At 39.9% G+C, this 23,384-nt stretch overlaps 1 protein-coding gene across 1 annotated transcript in view; it reads right to left on the reverse strand.

Annotated features, from left to right (window-relative positions):
- The window catches only part of AGBL1 (ATP/GTP binding protein like 1), a 269,261-nt gene that overhangs the window by 145,326 nt on the left and 100,551 nt on the right, over nucleotides 1-23,384 (reverse strand). Inside the window, exon 18 of the mRNA XM_030456954.1 lies at nucleotides 22,673-22,853. Coding sequence (XP_030312814.1) covers nucleotides 22,673-22,853 — 181 coding nt within the window. The remainder of the gene's footprint in view (nucleotides 1-22,672; nucleotides 22,854-23,384) is intronic.

Below are 23,384 nucleotides of genomic sequence, written 5' to 3' on the forward strand. Positions count from 1 at the left end.
AATATTTTGTGTAATGCTACTGAGAGGACACCTAGACAGCTAGCAACTATTTCCTGAAGCAGAGGAAACAAGAAAATTAATCAAATCCCATTTTCCTATTGTGTATGACTAGCCAGCAGACCATTCGAAGCAAATACCATGATCTTCCTCTCAAATGTACCCATTAGCAAGCCTGTGGCAGAAAATTAGGAAAAAAAACAGTTAGGAAAAAAACAGCTAGGAAAGAATTAAGAAAAATTATTAGAAAAATTATTAGAAAAATTATTAGAATTAGGAAAAAAATTAGGAAAAAAATTAGGAAAAATTATTAAAATTATTGGAAAAATATTAGAAGAAATTATTAGAAAAAATATTTTAAAAAATTATTAGAAAAAAATTAAGAACAAATTAAGATCAAATTAAGAAAGAAACTAAGAAAAAAATTAAGAAAGAAATTAAAAAAATCAAGAAAAAAATTAAGAAAAAAATTAAGAAAAAAATTAAGAAAAAAATTAAGAAAAAAATTAAGAAAAAAAATTAAGAAAAAAATTAAGAAAAAAATTAAGAAAAAAATTAAGAAAAAAATTAAGAAAAAAATTAAGAAAAAATAATACCAAACCAAAACCAAGACAAAAAGCCTAAGAGAACCAACCAACCAACAACAAATACAAACAGAAATTATACGTATGAAAACTACTTTTCTCTCCCCTACCAGACATCTATCTTTTTTACCTCCAAGGTACGACAGTATAATAAAAGCAAGTCCCTTCCCAAATCCTTACTGGAAGCAACAGGAATGTTTTGTTACAATCAGCTCCACACAGCAAAATGTTTTATTCAGATCACACAGTTTAAAAAAGGAAAAAAAATATACATACATATATATGTATCCTGCAGATAAATGGATTATTACTAACTGGATTCTTTAAAACAAGTGATCAAACCCAATCTCACTTCACTTAGCCAAATGAATTTCAACAAGAAGAAACAGATCTGCTGCCATTTTCAAGGCTGATGGGTGCTTTTCTCTGCTAATTCTTTCCCACCACCTCTTTTGCACAATGTGCCATTAATACCATAATCACTGAATTATTAGCCAGAGACTTCTCAAGCACTGCTTGTTATTTCTTGGTGATGAAGGGAAATTGCCACAGAACAGAAAGTTATTGTTTGGAAGATAAAAACCCAGGAATCTTTTTAATGGGATTTGAGCTTATTCCAGATCTGAGGAGAGTTTAAGCTACACTAAAGATCTCTGAATGCTAATAATGAAGTCATTTAACACATTGTTATTTAATATAAAACAGTTCTAGGTAAGTAATAGGGAAAAATACCATAATAGTGCTGGCCAACAGGGAGCAAAGCTATTTAAGGAATATGATACAGCCCATGCTGTTCAATAGGAAAGAAATTACTATTTTACAAATGCAGGAGTACTACTAGGTCAGAGTTTCTTCAGATGACAGCATGGGTGGATTCCAGAGTAACAAAACTGTGTCCACAGGTCAGTGTTGATGTAAATAGGGAGAGCAACACAGAGGGGGGGACAAGGTGACACAAGACATTGCACATCATAATATGGTACTCCAAAGAGAGCTGGCACTAAGAACACACCTTTTCAACTAGTACTGCATGTCCTAAAACTGAAAAACCTAAATACCTCCTAGGATCTTGGATACCAAATCTGTATAATAATAATCCATCTGCCCAAGACCACCTAGAGAAACTTTCAAGAGCTCCTTTATGCTGTATGGAAACTGACCTCCCTAAATTACAGTATTTTGTGATGTCCCTCTTTGAACTCATCCAACAAAAAACAACTATTTTCAAACAGTCGCTCTACTTGTCATGACATGTCTACTTGTCATGACACAAATTGGGAGATTCAGGGAGATCCCGATTGGACCCCCTTGATTTCTAAACTCTGAGAGCACAGCCCAGGTGCAGCTGGATCCAACCTTAGTCTCAGATCTGGCCCTCCCAGGGAGAGTCATTAAAACACTGGAGGAAATACCTGTCAGATACCCCTTGATAGGATTGCAGTGAGACAACACTCAAGGTCTGCATTTGAGCATCAGCTTTAATTAGAACTATAGAATTAATAACTAAAAAAAAATATATAGGCTCAAGCTGCAGCCTCATCTAGGCTAATATGCCTTGATTATAAAAGTCAATACATGGATGTTCAAAATACATGGCCTGGAAGGAAAAAAAAAAAAAAATCATGGTAGGCCTTGTGCTATTGCTTCAGGCAGGAAAAGGGAAAGAGTGAGAGAATAGGAGAAGGAAACGTGGAGATATAGATAGGAGAAAATCACCAGTCTTGGGTCCAGCACTGGGTGTCAATGATGTTCTCAAAACCCACCAGCTCAGCTCCACCTTTCACCAGCCTGCTGCACTTGAACAACAGTTTCACAGCGATGAGTAGGCAGGGTTGAGACACACAACCATCCAGCAGCTGGGGTAGACTTCCAACCCCTCCATCCTTATCTCTACTGGTTACTTCCACAGGAACCAGGTAGTCCTTTTGTTTTGCTTGAGGAGAGATCACTGTGCTTGGACACCACTTCCCAGCACAGGTTCTGAGGGCTGGGTGCTCACACAACTCAGAGAACACCAGTCAGAGCTTTTGGAATGGTCCCCACCAGGAATGATACAGGGTGCTTTGGATCTTCCAGGTCATTGGTCCAAATCATGCTAAAGAAAAGCTTTATACAATTCCAAAGAATTATAATAAAATAAATAAATAAAAATAAAACAAAACAGGAGAGTGAAAGAGTGGCAGAAAAAAAACCCAGAAGCAGAATTGCATGGGGAGAAAAAGACATTCACAGAGAAAGGGCAGAAGTGGAAGAACAAGAGATTCTGGGGAGAGGAAAAAAAAAAAAAAAGGTTTCTAACTCCCTATGGGGGCAGAGCAAGGAAAAAAACACCATATGTTGGGATATCAAGGAAAAACAATCAAAATATGTAAATATGTACATTTATATTCACATAACTGAAAAGGTATAAAGCATATAAAAAGCCCAAAACTACTCCTTCCTCTGGGGGTTTCTCAGTGTTTTGTTTACACACAGAGACCTAGGGCTTTGCTCAGAGCATCTTCCATTAGCTCTACTGCAGAGAATTACAAAGGAGGAATCAGGTCATTGATTGGAAAAGATGCTAATATCAGTCTCCTATAACTAAGAAGCTTCTGTAGTGTTGTGGTTCTGCCTCAATGTTCATGCTGCAAATCCCCATGGCACTGGATGAACATCTGACTGCAGTCCTGGAAAAAATGACACACTCTTGCTTGCATCAGAAACACAGAGAGATGAAGCCAAGGGCAGACCTTGTTAGTCTCTACAACTACCTGAAAGAAGTAGTCCCTTTGGTCTCTTCTCCAAAGTAATCAGCAATAGGATGAGAAGAAATGGCCTTAAGTTGTGCTGGGGGGGTTAGGTTAGATGCTAGAAAAAAATTCTTTACTGAAAGAGTGGTCAGGAACTGGAACAGGCTGCCCAAGAAAGTGGTGGAGTCACCATCCCTGGAGGTATTTAAAAGACATGAAGATGTGGTGCTTAGGAACATGTGCCAGTGGGTATGGTGGCATTGGTTGGACTTCGTGATTTTAGAGATCCTCTCCAGCCTTAACAATTCTATGAGAAAAACACAATTCTCATGATTAGATGATGTTTCTTTTCCTTCCCTGTCTTCTGCAAAATGACAAATTCTGAAAAGAATCTCATTTTCAGCACACTCCATGTTACCAAAAATCCTAACACAATTTATGGACTATAATTATAAAGCAGACAGTGAAGCATGCAGAATGGGAAGACAACAGCTGTTCTCAAATCAAGGGCTAACGATAAGTTATTAAGTCCCAAAAAAGCAATTACAGCCTACAGGACCTTTAAACCAGAAAAAAAATTAAAAACAAAGACAAAGGCAGATAAAGGCAGTGCCTTGGTACCCAGCTTGAGATGCCAGACCATCATTTAACTGTAAAATATTGAGAGCCTGCTCTCTCACACTGAGACCCTGGTATCATTTACCTGTTAATGAAATGCAATTAAAATATTCCTATGTGACACCTCTGCATCCCATTGGAAACTGAAACAGGTGCTCCAAGGGAGGGAACAGCACAAGATTTAACTATTTAACAAGATTTATCTGGCTCCAGGTAGTGATAAGTCATAGCACCCTGGTCTGTAAGTTTTGAAGACCAAATGAGAAGGTTTTACATTGCAGTCCTACTCATCTTCTGAACCCAGTGCATGGGGTGGGGAGAGCAAACTGTTTAGTGTGCTCCCAAGTCCAAAGAGAATTGAGCAGCCAGAACAGAAAGACTCAACAGATGTTATAACCAGAGTAAACATTAACATTCATAACATTTGAAGAGGTATCTTCCTGTGGGAGCTGATTTGGATTTTGTTTGTTAAACCTATTGTGTTTTTCAGTGGGTCACACACAGAGAAAACAGAATAGTGTTAACTTGTTATTAATGTTCAGTGGAGTAAGAAAGCTAAAAGTGCATAGAGAGATGCATGGAGGCTGTAAAGATACTTTTCTTCACTGTGCTGACTGATTCTCATGACTTCAAATATTAAATATGAAACTAGAATTTACAATTTCTCCCTGCTTTACTTGTTCATCTTTTCTCCCAGCTTGACTTTTCTTTTTCAACCTTACCTTTAGGCTTTCTTCACCCTGGCTCTGCCATTCCAAGCACTTTTCTCTGTACTCAGCCAGGTCTCCCTCACTGTGACTTCAGCTGTAGGAGTTAGCAAAATTGGCTGCTTTCATTAGAAATGTGAGAGAGGAAGACAGATAATAGCCTGGTTCTCTACACCTGATCTCCCAGTGAGGGGTCATTGATAGGGGTCAACAGCTAAAATAAGTGTCTCATCACATGAAGAGTTTGTGAAGGAAAAGCTGTACTGTCAAATAAAATAGAGCACAGCAGCACTAGGAGTTGGAGGGGGCAGAGTTATCTATATATTTAGGTTGGTTTGTGTTTAGCAAATTTTGTTCTGCACAGGAGCTTCCAGCTTAACATCCATGGAACCTGCAGTCCTGAACTGAACAGATGTACCTGAGGGACTTGCAACTCCATCTTCTAATGAATAGGTTTGTTAGAAGGGATACAGAACTTGCAGACACTTTCCTAGCAGGACTATCCTTTTCTCATCTCACATCCAACAAGGCTGCAATAATAATCTGGAAGCAAAGAGATTTTCTTAAACCAGTTCACTGATGGGCTCTGATTAAATTAGCTCCAGAGTAATCCATTTGTTGATTGATACTTGTAACATGAGGACAACCCCAGACCATTTGATGCTGGCCACTGGTGTATCATCAAGTTGATGACTTTACTTTAAATGCTGTTGTTAAGAGTGGAATGTCAAGCAGTGACACTTGATATTCTGCACCAATTACTACTGTGTATCTGGGCACAAACACCACTTAAGCAGAGTCAAAAAATCAGGAGTTCAGGGATCAAAAGAGACAGACAACTTGTCCTGTCTATCCTGTCTAGGTTTCTAGGCTACATAGCAATTGAGAGTCCACTAATCAAGTAGAGAGAAAAAAAGAACATCCATAAAGGCTGATGGAAAAAAAAAAAAAAAATAATGGAGGTTAACATGGCCTGATGGCTATATTATGGCACAGATCCCTTGCTCCTCTTGAACAGAGATAGTATTGGGTTAAAGATGACAGAAGAAATGTGGTATCAAAACCCAAGGAGCTTTCCAAAAGTGGAAGACACAGGCCTGGCCCATTATTTTTCAGTTTGAACAGTCAACAATAGTAGCAGGTGTCCTGCAGAGGATATACCTGCAGCAGGTGTGTTGGAAGTCTGAACCCTGTTCCTTCCCCAAAAAGTATTTTTTATACCCTATGTTTATAACAGGAACTGTGCCACCATGCTCTTATGGTTGCCTGCCTGCCCCATGCCTCTCATGAACACAGAAAAGTGGGGATTGAGACTTTCACTGCACTGCATTCAGCCTCAAACTACCAAACAGAGGTGAAAGGAAGGAAGAGGGAAAGTCTGGGGATGTATCAAGGGACAGAACCCTCCTTTTAATCAAAAGCTTGATGGTAAATGGCCTTTCTTTAAAGAAAGCTTGGCTGCTCGGTACTGAAAATTCAGTGGATTTTTGGAGCCTTTTGGCTGAATGACTTTTGAGAACACTGTTGCAGGTAAGGTTCATTCTTGACAAAGACATAAACCAGGGATATCTCAGGCATTTAAACCAAAAATTACTTTAAACATCCAGACTCAAAACACAGGGGTTATTAATTCTCATGCTAACATGCACTTTCCTGCTTTCTCATTTTCTCTTTTGAACACACCCGTGACCTTACCTACAGCATCCCCCAGCTGCTTGTGCAGTTACTTTTTAGTGAGAATGTGCTCAGAGGAAGCCAGCATGATGGATAACAGGAAATCCTTTGACATACTGTGTCATTTATCACATAACAGCCTCACTCTTACAAAGGAGGACTTCTCTATATGTCACTGTCAATTCCTGTGCCACTCTAATGCATCAAAAAAAAAAAAAATTTAAATATAAATCACTGTAATTCCTAAGTCACAGCTCATTGCAGCTTTCCAGACATGAAGAACCATTCTGTCTATCTGCTAGCTTGTTTAATTTTCAGCCTGTCTCACATATGTAAGAAATTAAGTCTTCAGTGTAGAAGGAAAAAAAAAAAAAAAGTTAGAGGTATAGCAGAAAGAAGAAAGATAAAAATCTCTAATTCCATCAGGAATCCAAAGTGACATTTTGAAGCAGAAAAAGAAAAGGCAGCCTACAAGCACTAGATATTAGAGAATTACTAAGAGTGCCATTTCTTTTCCAGACTGGGAAAGAATTTGTCTAATGGGCTGATGTGAAAATAGCAAGCTGAAAGCAATGCAGACAAGCTCCTGAACTCAGCCACCTAGTGGAGAGAGATCTCATCTTCTCAGCCCTTTCAAAGGTACAAAATGGAGCTTCCAAAGAAAACAAGATTATCCAGTGGGTCCTGTTTTGGGCTCCCTGAAGTAACCAGAAATTACTCTTATGCAAAATTATAGCATCAGTTCCCAGATGACACCTGAAAACACAACCAAGAGGAGACTAAAGCCACTGCTTGGGTCTCAGTTCTGTTCTAACACAAATCTCCAAGTCTCTGTCCTGGCTCCTGAATGTCAGCATAGATGGCAATCAAACCATATAATAGAATCATAGAATCATAGAATCCTTGGGGTTGGAAGGGACCTTGAAAGATCATCTAGTCCAACCCCCCCTGCCAGAGCAGGGCCACCTAGAGCACTTCGCATAGGAACGTGTCCAGGCGGGTTTTGAACCATGATCTACCCAGGCTCTTTTGCCAGCAGCCTGACTACAAAACCAATGCAGATCAATTGATCATAAGATCAAACTTGGGCTGCCTGAGCACACATAGAATGTGCCTGTAGCACTCACACCTTTCTTTGCTTTCTACATTCTGAGTTACTTTCCCCTCTTCACTAAGAAATAGCCAATAGACTCTCCATCCCAACTTCTAGTCTCCAAAACATTCACATAATATGGGCAGACCCCATTTCTTAACCTGTTACAAACCTCATCCTGTAGAGCATGCCCAGCACCACCTGGCCATCATGATTCTCCAAATGATCCCAGAGCTGGCTCTTTTTATTCAGTGCCCTTGCAGCACCCACATATGAATCACCATGAACAAAGTCCTAGTTAAATCCTTCCTCCTCACTTCCTTTTAGCAATTTACAAAAAGTTCCCAGCCATGAATCCTGGCCCAAGCTTATATGAATGATTTTACAGATATATTTTTCACTTTTGAGTATTTCCCAGGTTAGACAAACTTCCATATTACTTCAAAAGACTTGCTAAATTCCAAGAATTAAGATGCTGGTTTTGAACACAATGAGTGATCTAAAAAATATAATTTACCACTCCTTAGTCCATTGTCATGCAGTCTTTGTATATTTCCACTTCATAAAAGTATAATTTTCTTTCAAAAGAATTACAGGCAAATTACAGCTTGAAAATTAATCAATAAACTTTTATTATACTAATCCTTAGTAGGATTAATAATATGAAGGATCTTAAAATTTAATTTCTCTGCAAAGTTTTACTGACAAAACTTCATACTTCTGTGGCATTCACATTGCTACTGCCCTTTTCTGTTGTCTGCTCTTTCTTAAAGGAGAATCACAGAAGGTAAATGAAACACAATCTTTTTACAAGTGCTATTTCCACAAACTGATTAGTAAGTCAGAATCAAAGTTTCTTCCTGGTTTCAGTACAAGTTTCAGTGTACTCAGGGTCTGTGAGCAGCAGTGAGCATCAGCCCACGTGGTCTTCCAGTCCCACATCAGACTGGACCTCTTCATCTGCTCTATTAAATATTTGGAGTAGATGCTCTATCTAGATACATTAAAGATGTGATAGAATTATAAGAGCCTGGTGAGGCACTAGGAAGCCTCTGGTCCAAGTCACTAAGAAGCCCTTCAAAGGCCTTCATACCTCTCTAAGCAGTTCTCTCCCAGAAGCTGCCAGGATGGAGCACTGAATCAACAATATGGCTTCTGTTTTCCTCTGTATTTCAGAGTTTGGCAGAAAGACAGACTTGTTTATGTGCATGAAGGGAAAGTAAGAAGCAGAAGAACAATAATTTAGCTAGGGGCAAGCCTTGGTCATTATTTGGACCACTAGGCAACAGGGCTGAATTACAGCTTGCCATGACAGTACCCTAAATAACCGTTAGCTGAAAATATTAGCTTACATTACAGAAACAATTACCAGAGTTAACCATTCGGAAAAGGAAAACATGCTGCTGAAGAACTGCTGCTCATCCACCATAGTTCATGTTCTTCAGATTAGAATAGATATTTTAAGGGAGGGTGGGGAGCAGGGGAGGAAGGTGGAAGAAGTTAGAGATAAATCAATCCAAGTTTCTCTCCAAGTAAGGCAACATATTTTCAAGATAGCACACAGCAAAACATAGGTATATTTGTGTGGCTGATTTGCACAAATCCTTTCCCTCAGGATGAACGTAATATCTAAAATGAGGGCACAAATGGCCACTTAAATGCCTAAACCCCAAACTGAGTAACTGTGCATACAAATACATGTATCCTTCAAGCACAACTACACCCTTTCACTCTGGATCAAATTAGCTTCTATATACGATTGTATATGCATGTACACATATAGAATACTGTACCAGTTGGACCACAGACCTCTTGGTAAAACTCAGAGCACAATATTTATTTAGACTCACATCACACTTAAGCATCAATTATCAATGACAGAATCATGCATCTACCACAGGTAGTGTGCAGAGAACTAGTGCTTGCTCTTCAGGGACCAACCATCCCATCTAAGACTGTGGCAAGTAAAACTTGCTTGGTTTCAGAGCTGCCACATGTTTCTCAAAGATTAATAAAATTCTTTGGGAAAAACACAAAGCAGAAGGGGGTTGATGGCACCTGACTGATTTCTTTCCAAGTCACACTATATTTTGCAACATCTATCTGCAGACATGGCCACAACTGCTGCCAAAGGGCTTGAGACCACCAGCTCCCAGCATTCAGAAGAGGTTCAGAGGTTACAGGAGAGCTATATTCCACCAGTTCAAAGGTGGTACAGTAAGCAACACCTGGAAGTAAAGTAGGTGGCTTGTGGTGGCACTTCGAGACCCTTTGAGACAAAAGCTGTAACAAATAAATTGCTGTCATCAGAACACACAACCAGAACAGATACACACAGGCTGAAAAAGGGAGATGTATGAACACAGGCAAAGCCAGTTCATTATAGGTAACAGCCCTGAGCTGGGCTTTTGTTCTGCTAAAAAAACAAAACCCAAAACAACAACAACAACAACAAAAAAAACCCACAAAAAAACCACAAAAACAAAAACAAAAAAACCCAACACCAAGAAAATGCAACAACTCAAGATATACTTGATTCATATTATTTCTGATGTTTACAGCAGGAGAGTTTTTTTTTCTTAATATTCTCTTTTTTGTTTACATTCCCATCTGTATTAGTGTTACAATTCTGAAAGCTCAAAGCTGTTGATATGGACACTATTTGATTCTGAACAGACTGTGTGCTGAATGAGATTAGATACCATTCAAATCTGCCTAAAGGTAGGTAGAGAAGCTGCACAGTTTAAGGGTGCCCTCACCTGCACATCAGGAAAAGAGACAGAAATTATTGTAGTTTAAAACACTTGGCTCTTCCCCACTTAGATACTAGGATGTGCACAAGGTCAGACCAAATTCTATGTAAAACATGAAGTTATTTCAAAGCCAACTCTCTTTTGTAACATGCATGCTCTGGAGGGGGAGAACCAGCTATTGTCCCACTGCCTTAATTCTTGGGATTTCCACAGTTACCTTCTGTGTTTATTTATGGCCAGACACTAGACAGGTAAATCAGCCTGAGGTTTGGCTGTTTTCATGGTTCAACTCAGTGTCAGCTGCCCTTCCAGAGATCTCAGCCTAACCTCAAAGCTCTTTTTCTTGTCTCCTAAAAATATCCAAGCATAACACTGAGATGTTTATCTCTCTTACATTCTACTTTGTTTTCAGACCTTGCTTTACTGCTCCGCTATCAAAGGTATAAAACATAACTTATTTGCCTAATATATCCATCTGAGCACAGAATTCCCTACAAGCTCAAATGGACTAGAGATTCCTATGATGTAGACCAAGCTATATTAGAGATTTGGAGAAGAGACCACTTAATCTTTTTCACATCACTGGAGCAAGGACTTAAAGTCATGGTAGTGCCCTGTAGAAGTGACTGATTAGTATAATAAACTCCAGTGCTACATAAGCCTCTTTCCCTGTTTCTTCTCATTTCTAAATGGTATTAAAATAGTTTATGAGTGTTCAGCTGCTCTGCACTTTACAACCTCTTACATACCATAACTGTTACAGGGGAGACAGAAAAAGCACTTCTTAAATTTTTTGTCTTTTGTTTTTAAGTTAATGACATTTTTAGCTAACAGACTGAACTTTTCATTGGTGATATTACTGTTACTGCTGGTAGAAGACAACATGAACTACAGCTAGCACTGGGAACCAGATTTCTGTTTTAGGAAGTGTTCGGTGTCAGGAAGTATCCCTGGGAGAACTGGTATTTCTGTCTCCTTCAAAAGCTGAGCTTATGAAAAAGTGAGGGAATATGGGAGAAAGAAAAGAAAACTACTACCAGAGATGCTGTCATGGGATGTACACAGAAAGAATCATTGCACTCACATTTTGTCATTGCCTGGTAACTTCAGAAAAAAACCCAAAGCAGCATTATATGAAAATACTGACCTGATTATGAAATGTTATAAGTATTTAGAAATAAAGCCTTTTTTTCCTCATTGAATTCTAAAATATATATGCAGTAGAGTATAGCAACTGTTAAAATAAGTAAGACTTCAGTCCTTGCTATTTGTGGCAGATAAATAAAAACAATCTAGAAGGTGAACTAGAATCTGAACTATACTGTTGACTACCACTTTTTCTTTGTGTTCTCATTCCTGAAACATGGCAGACCCTTATGGGATATAATGGAACACAACCATTTTGTATGAGGACACATCTACTTGTGAAATTCAACAATCTAGTTCTAGGAAGACATGGAAAGTTTGCTCAGCTCTGCACAATTCTGAATTTAGCACAGATTCTACAGAATTTCACAGCATAAAACATCACTATTGCCATGTATCAGGGTTACACTACTGGACTGGTGTATACTCACATACTAATTCAGAGTTTTGCAGTAAGTACAGACCCAAAATGTACCATTACTGGTGCCCTCTTCCTTGCTAATCTCTACCTTGTGTTTTTCACCCCTCAGTTCAAACTTGGGCTATACAACTTCAAAAGCTTTCCAGTTTTTCTGTCCCTTTAAGACTAAGAGCTGTTTTGTAGCATTAGAACTGCTGCCCTTTTTTTCCTGACTCCCAACAGTACCGCCTGTTAGGTTGCAGTAAAGGTTTTGATTTGTCACTCTCTGCCATTCCAATATTGACTCTGTTTTCTCATTTTCATTTTTCTTGATGTTTCTGTGGGACATTCAGCTGAATATAAAAATTAGGGTGGCAATTTCCTGAAGACATAGGAGCAAAATTTGCCCATGAAATTACCCCCAATTGCATGTGCAATCATATGAACCACGTGCACAGGTGAACAATTCAAATTCAGCTGGACTTCTATAGATACATTCTTGTAGAAACAATTTTGAAAACATAAGCTTTCAAATGAAGCTTATTTTTGTAGATAAGCCTCTTCATCCCATTTCTACAAACACTATTTTCAATTGCCAGTCCATTTCTCCAACCCAAGGCCATTAAATGTCTCCTCTCCTATCACAGTACTTTGCCAGCTTTTATTGTTATATTTGAATAACAGATTCCAAAGAGAGGGGAAGAAAAAGTGAGAGAAAACACAGAAATAAATAAAAATGCTAAAAAGCAGTATTACCCAAAACACAGAGCTTATCTAACACAGAATTTTTTTCAAGTAAACTCATGGAAGAGCATCTTTATGCATAACTAAGCTCCAGCTTTTTTTATTCATAGGCTTTCAAAAAAGTATTTCTGTGCATATTTCAAAGAAAGTTATGGGTTTTATTACTTAAGAGGGACTGAATGGTCATAAAAAACATGAAATGTCACTTGGAACTCCAGGGATGTCCAGTTTTCAGGGTGAAAGAAATACTGCCAGATTTATTACACAGTGTAATATACAAAGGTATATTACAAGAGACAATAACCTCCATTCTCTGGCAATTTCAGCTTTCCAGGTAGCGTGGATATTGCACTAAAGTATTGGACATTCTTCACTGCATCTATAAAAGTGAAGTTTTTACAATTTCATTTTGTGGACTTCTCTTTTCCCATCCTATGAATAGAAACTCCATCTCTGAATCTGTAGCTTCCAATGGGCATTTACTTGGGATACACAGACCTGATCTTGAAATGGTTGATCAAAACAGCCTATTTACTCAAGACATAAGCCCGTTTCCAAAATATTCAACTTGATACCACTATTTGATGCCTACAATCAGGTAAAAAGTAAAATCCAACTTCATGAGTAATTATTGTATTTTGCAGTTTACCTGTGCAGCTAGCTGGGTCAATGTTTGCAGGTATCTCCTGGAGACTCCAAGAAGGTATAGAGAGACTCTTGATTTTTAATCCAATTGTCCCATCCCTGTGTTGATGATGCTGAAAGATCCCTTCATGACTATTTGGTTGTAGAAGTCATAACAATAAGATGATTTTCCTGTCCCAGGATGTGATACAGAAAGAGAGCTGTAGCCACAAAGTTTACACCTCCATGAAGCCCATTGTGTGGCCAGGACTGAGAAGATGGATCAGGTTACATGTGAGCCAACGGGTTCAGCATCTTTTTCATCCTCACCAATGCTAATGCATCAGCTCAGTCCACTAATGCATCCATTTCTAATAAGAAACCAGCTGCTCCTTGCATCTCTATATAAAGATCCTAGCACAGGTACAATTGTTATGGGAACAATATACCACAAAGGGGACTCAAGCATGATAACAAACAAAAGGGATAATGATACACAATCAAGCTAACACTAATAAAAATATAACTCAATCATCTCATTAACTTTACTAAAAGCCAGCTTTGTACACTGGTGTCCTGAAAATGTCTTCAAAGAAGCACACAAATCTGATTATGAACTCCCATCATCAGTCAGAAAAATAGACATGAATGTAGAACAAAATTATTCCTTTCTGAGCACACGGAACATCTTGTTCATATCTAATATTAATGCTAACTTGAAAATACAAGGTAGAACCTAAAATGAAATAATTTCCAAGGCTAAAGCCGAAGTCTTTAGTATCCCAAGACAGTAATATCAGAGAGCCCACATCAGGTGATTTTTGTGGTAAAATTCCTGGGTGACCTTGCATTACCTTGCATAAATTGGGTATGAGAGGGCTAAGGGAGATGGACTGAGCTCCTGTGGTACCTTTACTGGTTTAGAGCTGTACAGTGTTTGCAATTAGCAACTGAAAGACTAAGGAAACACAGAACAATGCATTAGATCCTTCCAGTTCTTACTACAGCCATTTAGCTGTAGCAAGATGGAGTTTTCATGGCCGACAGACAATAATGTAATCTCTGGTCTATTGGCAAGAAACAATATGGTACTTCCATATGAAACCTGGAAGCAGGAGAATGAGATCTTCCATTTTAGAGTTCAACAAACAAACAGACACTAGGCCCTGTTGATATCAGTCTTTGTACTGGTGAGTCTTTTTTTTTTTTTTTTTTTTTGGCCTAGCAAAGCACACAGGCAGTGGTGCAATTCTCTGGGCAATTTGTCAAAACCAGCAATTTTGTTGGTCTCTTATTAGATTGGACACTGGGACAAGCAGTTATAATGCAATAGACTGAGGGTATTCTCAGGCCCAAACCCCTGGAAGCATATGGGATATGTTGGGAATGACAAAAAAGCACCCAAAATTTCAGTTATTCAGCTTCTGGGAAGCAAAAGCACCAAGCAATAAAGCCAACCACTGACACGAGGCGGATGCCAAGTCCCACAGACAATGATACCACACAAGCTTCTGTTTTAGAGACCCAGACACACAATAAATTAGGTGAGGGTGTTAGAGCAACAGCTGCCTGCTAATTAGTCACAGGCCCCCTCAGCAGGATACCAGCAAAGTGGCAGAGAACATCTCAAGTAAATTAAATTTAAAAAAAATTCTACTGCAATCACTCCCCCGACAGACCCTTCCTTCATCCCCCCTCTTGGCTTTTTATTTATTGTAATTACCTTAGTAATAAGATTTGTTTCCTTGTTATTATATATATTACTATTCAGGGGAACAACAACAAAACAACAAAAATAATAGCTAGGAAGAGTTATTTAGCTTATTTATCTCCTTGGCTGTTATTAGGCCACTGGATGGAGAGAGCAATGAGGAGGTGGGGGCCCAGGAAAAGCAGTAAATAGAAGAGAAAGCGTATTCCTCAGGAGCAGAGACATATGGGGGCATATTTATGAAGGAGGAAGCAGTGACAATGAGTGAATAGAGCTAATAACTCAGGGGGCCCAGCAGCTCCAGCTGATAAAGGAAAGAATAAACAACACTGCATTGGAAGCATAGTGAGAAGGGAGAGTCCTGGGGTGCACCTGACTGTAGAGGGATGCTTATCCCAGGAGAGCCACAGATGGGCTGTCACATCAGCACAGGGCAAAAGGCATTGGCTGAAACTGGGGCACTTCCCACAGCACAGATATTCAGAGAAGTGCATGGTGAAGGGTCAGACCCCAATTCTGGCTCCACCAAGAAACAGCCTGCAGAGGTGAGAGCTGAGCCCATGTTTTATCTCCTGTAGTGAACTCACTACCAATATCTGTTCCCCTAAGCTTCCAAATCCATAAAGTGCTAAGGGAGCTCTTGGGAGGCTGTCAAAGCAAATAGGCCGAGTATCTTGAAGAGGTGGTGGTGGTCTTCATCCATTTCAAACAACCCCTATTTCAGTTAAAAAAAAAACCTAAATGTGGCAACCAGGCATGCTAAATATTCATACCCCCTGGGCTGAGGAAACAAAGTTGCCCAACTGCTCCTTCACTGTCCCTGCCTCATCACAACACAGATCACTGTCCTCTCAGTGGAGGGCAACAAAAACAGCACTTGAGGAAACAGCTGGAAAAGATTCATAGTCGACGTGGGAAAGGTAAGCCAGGAGTTCATCTGAACTTCCCAGAGCCACATACCAAGCTAGGGCAGATGCTCCCAAAACTAACATTTTCATCTCCCCTGAGATCTTGGAAGTATCAAGGCATGCAAACATGCTGCCTTAAAACGTGCATCTCTGAGGACAGCCATTAAAATGAGTAAGTGTTGAAACTTCACATAATGCTCTTTTATCCAAGAATACCTTGGCTTCCCAACTCTTTTCAGGATGGTGTTGCCAACTTAGATGCAGGGCTTCGGAAGACAGATTCATACAGCATCTGCCAAAGAACACCAGCATGCAAATCCTGTAGTACTGTTCTCTCTCCTAGAAACAAACTCACCTACTGAATTAATTAGTGAGAGTTTGAAAAAACCCTCCTCTCCCAGTGTTCCCAAATCTCTGCATTATCCTTAGAGAAACACACAGGATAAATAAGGTAGTCCAAAGAAAGCCTCTGGAGTTTTGCAGAGTGGATGGCACCACTTAAGCTATACAAGGCTAGACTCTGAGAATTAAACTCCTCTTTAATCTTCTGTCCACAGAGAAGCAATAAACAGAAGGAGGAGAGGAAAGGAGGGATGCCTGCAATTGTACAGCTTTGTGTGACATAATCTCAAGATTTAATCCTTGAGGATGCAGGATCATAAACTGAGTCCTTAGACTAACCAGTAGCTTTTTTTTACTGTACCTGATCAGTTCTGTCTCTCACTGTCTGGAGAACACAATGCATTAGTGCAGGAGAGTAAACATTAGTATAGAACTTTTAATAAAGAGCCATGGATACAAGTGGTGTCCTTTAGATACAGAGACAAATGCGCTTCGCTTCTCCTATTAAGAGTGTCCATCACAACAACCCCATGCAGCGCTACAGGCTGGGGACAGAGTGGCTGGAGAGCAGACAGGCAGAAAGGGACCTGGGAGTCTGGAGTGACAGGAAGCTGAACATGAGCCAGCAGTGTGCCCAGGTGGCCACGAAAGCCAATGGCATCCTGGCCTGTATCCGGAACAGCATCGCCAGCAGGTCCAAGGAAGTGATTCTGCCCCTGTACTCAGCCCTGGTGAGGCCACACCTCGAGTACTGTGTCCAGTTCTGGGCCCCCCAGTTCAGGAAGGATATCAAGGTCCTGGAGCGGGTCCAGAGGAGGGCAACCAGGCTGGTGAAGGGACTCGAGCACAGACCCTATGAGGAGAGGCTGAGAGAGCTGGGGGTGTTCAGCCTGGAGAAGAGGAGGCTCAGGGGAGACCTCATCGCTGTCTACAACTACCTGAAAGGAGGGTGTAGCGAGGTGGGAACTGGACTCTTTCCACAGACGACCTTCAACAAGACAAGAGGACACAGTCTTAAGTTGTGCCAGGGGAGGTTTAGGTTAGATATTAGAAAGAATTTCTTTACGGAGAGAGTGATCCGGCATTGGAATGGGCTGCCCAGGGAAGTAGTGGATTCTCCGTCCCTGGAGCTATTTCAAAAGAGACTGGATGTGGCACTCAGTGCCATGGTCTAGCAACCGCAATGATGGTTCAAGGGTTGGACTCGATGATCTCTGAGGTCCCTTCCAACCCAGCCAATTCTATGATTCTAAATACAAAGGCTGAGGGTCCAAAGAATAAGTGGGAGCACACTCATTTTTCTCTTCATAATTTTTGAGATTATGCAGAGGAAACCTCTTCTAGAAGGGATGTTAGTGGACATTCTTACTAGACAAGTCCAGAAATTGTCAAAGAGGTAAAGCTTTCTTTTTTTTCTGTTGGATTTGAGGAGGTAATGAACAAAACCCAGTAAATAAACCAGGAGGGAATAAATAACCTAAATAGAGTGTGAGAAAAAAATCAATGGAAAGGCAAGAAACACAGCATCTCACCTGCCTTACCTTCAATCAACAGAAAAACTTACTCAGGCAGCCTTGTGGGCGGGCAGGTGTAGGAGAGAAAAGGGTGTTTTTTAACAAGATAAGGAAAAGTCCATGGGTATAATCCAGAACGTAAATCAGTATTTTCTCTTCCTAACTGTTACTATGGTTATGCAATGGCTTTTTTAAAAATCATGCAGCTTCCAAAAAAATTCATCTTCCTTTACCAAGAAAAGACACCAGCTCTCTTCTCCACTGATTGGTTCAATTAATTTATTAAACACATCAAGTTCTTCTCACTGAAAAGCTTCTTTCATTCAGCAAAAGGGATGGAAGAGTGAGAAAAGGGTATAAGGAAGAGAAGAAGATATGAAAATCCATTAATTCCAATAGATTAAAGGAAGAAGGTGTCAATGTAGGAGTCAGACATGAACTCAGAGAACTGTGATATTGGTCAGTGGGAAGAGAATTTCTAAATACACAAAATACATTTATAATCCATAAGTGCCCTGCACATGAAGTATTTTTAAAACAAAACAGCTTCTTCAGGAGCTTCCACTTCTTGCTTGATCAATAATCTTGCAAGGCCAATCATTTTTAATGAAATACTTCAGGGAAGTGAGGGAAAAAAAAAAAACAAACAGGCACAGTTGGTAAGCATCAAGTGTTAATATTTGGCATCATTTATTAATGTTGTTTATGGTGACAAAAATTATGTTACATTGATATAATTAATTACCCTAAATTTAGACATAATAAATAGCAATATTTATCTAGAACTGCAGTGCCTGAAAAAGTCTAGACAACCCACATGACTATGATGCTGTGACTGGGAGCATGCACGTGTGGGAGTGCCAGGTGTGCAGAGGTGGCACAGGTCTGAGCAGATGTGGGGAACAGCTGGACTAGCAGGGTGCTGACAGAGGGATGCACAGCAGGAGCACACAGGAGGTGGCATAAAAACACATCACAAGCAAGGATGCAGCTGCACACAACTCAATGTGCAAATGTGGGATAATGAGTTTACATAGAACAGTGTGGAGAGCAAACTGTGTTCTGTTTCTTTCTAAAACCTGCTTCCTGTGCAGCCATAGTTAAAGGTCTTTAAAAGATCCATTACTGACCTCTGCTTTCAGGATTTTACATAACTATATCTGTTCTAGTTTTGGGGTACAAAAGTTTCACTTCAACAGATGAACTTTTTAAAGCAATAAAAAAAAAAATTCAAAGGCTACTCTGCACCATTTCTCATTAGTCTAGTTTTCTGAGAACAGTATTTTCAACATTCATTTTAAAAACAAGCTTAATAGTTAAAACAGTATTATATTTAATAATGAAGAGAAAATACTCCCAATATTTATACTTCAGTTGCCATTTCAATACCATGGTTATGGCATTTCATTCCCTGAGCAAAACTCAGTCAAAAGAAGGGAACAATGACCAAAGTCTCAGTTTGTTGGTAGCAGAGCCAGAAACCCAGTACATGTCTCCTGTTCACCTACTACCTTTTATATCAATTCTCCAAAGGAAGTCATACTCTTCTTTGGGGATTCTCCAACACTCCTTTTAAAACTTTCCTTATGATTTAGTTTAAAGAGGGGATAGAGGTATAGGTGAGACTAGTGAGCAGTAGGACCAAAGAACACCTATTACTTTGGACTCTCAGAACAACTGTGCAAAATCAATTTAGCCTGCAAGGACACCCTCTGTTAAACAGATTAATATAACTGTCACTTCAGAATGACTTACATTACTGGTCTTGAAGATTAAGAGTATTTTGCCTTGTAATTTATATCAAAGGAAACAAAAATAAAACAGATAACTGTCAGAACACAGGTCTAGACTATATGAGGCATCATTCCATTGCCAGTAGTGATCAAGGGTCAGTGTATGACACCAGGCATAAGATGAACTTTATCAGGAGCACTGTCTCATTTAATATATGGCACCAGTATCAGATAAGTCAAATATTATTTGACAAACCCCATATTTGACTGCTGTTCAGGGTGGAGCAAAACACTCAGCAACACAATTGCTCACCAATTGTCCCTGGCCTCAACGAGGTCAAATATTAGCTGCAATATTTGGCAGTGATCTATGTTTTCATGTGATGACAGCCCCATGCACACTTGCATCACCACTACCTTTATTTAGCATCAGTGACAGGTCTGCAAGTCTATTCACCACTGCCAGACAGGAATGGATTTTCAGAGCCCTGACTGATGTGAAAAGGAGGGGGGAGAGCTGCCTCCCAGCTCAGCCACACACAGCTGGAGGATAATGACATTACTGCAGCCCTGTCTGTGTTAGAGGAGCATTCTCTGCATGTAACTTTCAGATCACATCAGGCAAAGCAAATACCAAGGCCCTGATCATCTCTCATTGTTGAGGAAAGCTCCCAAAGCTTGCTGGTGTGGTACCCTGCTGGGATGAGCACTCTTCTGCTGAGCTGCACCTGTGGCAGGGATCTAGCTGGGGAAGGGGCATAGTTGCGATGCTGGAAAGAAATCCTTTGTGACCAGGCACTAGAACCCATCTCTGTGACAGGCAGGGAAATGTTATGCACACCCCAGCACACTGAGCTGGGAAGGATGGAGAGTGAAGAGACTTAAAGACCTGAGGACAAAAGAGAATCCAACTCTTTCTTTAATAAAATACTGACAGACCAAGACAAATGCATCAGAAACACTGAAACAGAAGAAATTCTTGTTTCACAAGAAGAGACAAGATGGCTGGTTACCACATGTTGGTATTCCCAGTGTGGAGCACAGAGGATAGTGTATTTGATGTGTTTGGTAAGTCCGGTCCTCATGGGGTGAAGGTGTGAGAGCACAGGAACTTCTAGAAAAGACCAACAGGATGGGATGTTGGCAGAGGGAACACCATGCACTCTAGCAGTGTGTTTGGGGATACCTGGTGGGACTTGCACAAAAGGGATTGTGAATCCCAGGAAAAACAGGTTGCTTCATGAAATATATTGTGAAATATGTTTTGAAGAGGTAAAAAATATTTAACAAATATCTTCTTACAAGTGCTATGGTCGATGGTGGGCTACATGGGCGATAAAGCAGCTTCTCAGAAAAATTTCCCTTATAACACAGACTCAGAAGATAAGAGAATATACTAGAGCATTTAAACCTGGAAAAGGTAGAATATAAATAGCCAAATAAATATGCATTTTCACATACAGACACTAAGGCCTCAAAGATTTGTCTTTTCCATATACATAGTTATCTCCAGCAGATTACCAGTAATCCTGGGACCCAGAACAGAAGCTTTTCTTCTGGTGTAGGGGGACAGAAGTCTACTAAAAGTATATGGGAAGAAACAAGAAGAATATCTGGGCTACAGAAAGCTTCACAGGATAGAATTATTTAAATTAAAGCATAAAGGAATGGTTCTGTCAACTCCCGAGGCTTCATGACCAATAGCAGAACCATGGCAAATGTTCCCTTCCTCCTATCTCACATGTAAGGGCTTATCGAATGTTTTCACTCATCACCAGATTTAACAAGTTTGAGCTCATCTGCATCAGGGAAGGCAAAACACCTTCCTGGGTGACATGAACTCAGGCAGTACACTTCATCCTAGTGCCACCCAGAGCCCCATCCTCCCTCCTGAGGGCCTCTCCTCTGCTACACTCATGGTGGGTGGAGAAAAAAAGGTCAGACATTCCCTCCAGTCCTCCATCTGCTGGAAAATTTAATTAAGTGCAGTGAAAGGAAAAAAGAGAAAGGGAGGGAAAAAAGTCACCACCTTTCTTTTTTGCTTCTGCTGTCTGGAAGGATCAAGGAAGCATTTAGTGCCAGCAGAGGATTCAAATACTTTGGGACAGTATCCAGCTACTCTGAACAGTCCACCCAGATTACTGATGTGCTTTAGTCATGGGAAGTGTAGCAGCACAGAAGCTATGACTGTTCATAGTCAGAGATTAGAGACTATCAAAAAACTCATGATGCTCTCTGTTGAACATCTGGCCCCAAAATTAAATTAATTTAGAACCAAACAAACCCAATTCAATTTTTGCTCAGGACTGCTTTTCCATTTTTGCAGTACTCGGTCTGCAGACGGAAGAGCACATCCTAAATGCTGTTCCTTTCTACTTTGCTGTCTCTTTCAGTGCTTTTTGTAGTCCACATTTCAGTTTTCAGATTTATTGTGGGTTCCATTGCAAAAAACAGAGGAGACAGTTGTAAGCAAAACCTGAAAACTTTTATTTCCAGGTCAGAATGCTCAATGGGTGAGCTACCCATGGGATGTGATTATAATGTCCTGCCCTTGCACCAGAGACAGGACTCAGAGTTATTACCTTACACCAAGTCCACAAACACCCAAAGAAGTGAACAAACTCCACTGCAGAGACCCTGGAGATATTTTCCCAGCAAAGTACCAGCCTACCTTATCTTAGTGCACTTTTCAACCCTTCAAAGGGAATTCCTCTTTCACCAACAGAACAGCAATATTTATTTCATATTAACAGATTAGGAGGAGAGCTGTACTTTCTCCACTTGCATAAAGGGAGAGGGAAGGCAAGGTAATGTAGGTGGGCAGAGATGGTAAAAGGCAAAGAATCAAAAAGGAATCAGTACTTTCCAACCTCAGATTAGGTGTCTCTTAGGAAACGTGGGAGGAAAGATTGAAATGAGGTGGGAGAAGGAGGAAGCTTGACTATATGGAAATATTTCCATGAAAATGCAAAAATTTAATAGATCCTTACTCATCACCTCCCCTCTCCCCCGCCTTGGCTATGTAAAGCATTAATTAAAATAAGTTATTCCCAAACATATCTGTTTTGCAGGTGAAGTCTGCTATGGTGATGGATCTCTTTTTAGCAAAAAAGATTCAGTTTTTCTGGCACCACTGATACTCCATCTAGGCAGGTGAAAAATCTTAGAGCCACTTACAGTACAGAATCATATACACCTGAAAAATGCAAGACAGCACACTGGGCTATATCTCATTCACATTTTCCATGCAGGATTGATAACATGATGAATAAATCATGAAGCAAAGAGAGTTCTCCTGACCCAAACATTGAAGATGAGATCTGCTAGGTAGAAGGGGGTAAAGACTGCAGATAAACCCAGCAAAACACCAGAATAAGTAGATGTCAACTCACTTGCCATTGATGACTCCATCAGGATTAAGCATGGGGATGATCTTGAAGATGAAACATTTCCTCAGGAGATCAGCAATGGGATCGCTGCTCACAAGGAACTCCAGAGTCCCCTTCATTACCCAACTGGCATTGCTTTCCCCAGGGTGAACTCGGGCCATTAGGAACACGTAAGGACGACTGCCTGCAAAGCAAAGCAAAAGGAAAACAAAAACTGACTTCTCTTAGAATGGTAACTTCACAAGTGGGTTGTATTCCTTTTCAATTGAGATAACAATCTACGAAGTATTTTAAGGAAAATGCATCCCTCAACAGTCCAAATGTTTCCTGAAGGTGCTGTTTGCCAACTGATCTCAGGTCTGGTCCTCAGAACCACCATGTGCTAATTTCTTCCCTATCCCTTTTTTCTTGTTTATTCTAGGATACATTACACATATTTACATATGTTAACAACTAGAAAGCATTTAGCATGTGCAAATTACTGCCTTTAAGATCTAAAAGGCAGCTAGAAATTATTTCATTTTCTAAGGTCCTGCTCCAATTTTAGTATTTCATCATTTTTAATTAATAATTTCTCAAATCTTTAAGCAGATCTGTCCACCAGTAAAGGCTCCAAGGACATGCAAGCTGTCTCATCTCTGGCAGTAAACCAAGTTATAGAATCATAACTTATCAAGTTCAACTGATAGAATTAAAGGAAAGACATGAATATGTT

Source organism: Calypte anna, chromosome 10 (assembly GCF_003957555.1).
Source record: "Calypte anna isolate BGI_N300 chromosome 10, bCalAnn1_v1.p, whole genome shotgun sequence".
Taxonomy (NCBI): Eukaryota; Metazoa; Chordata; class Aves; order Apodiformes; family Trochilidae; genus Calypte; species Calypte anna.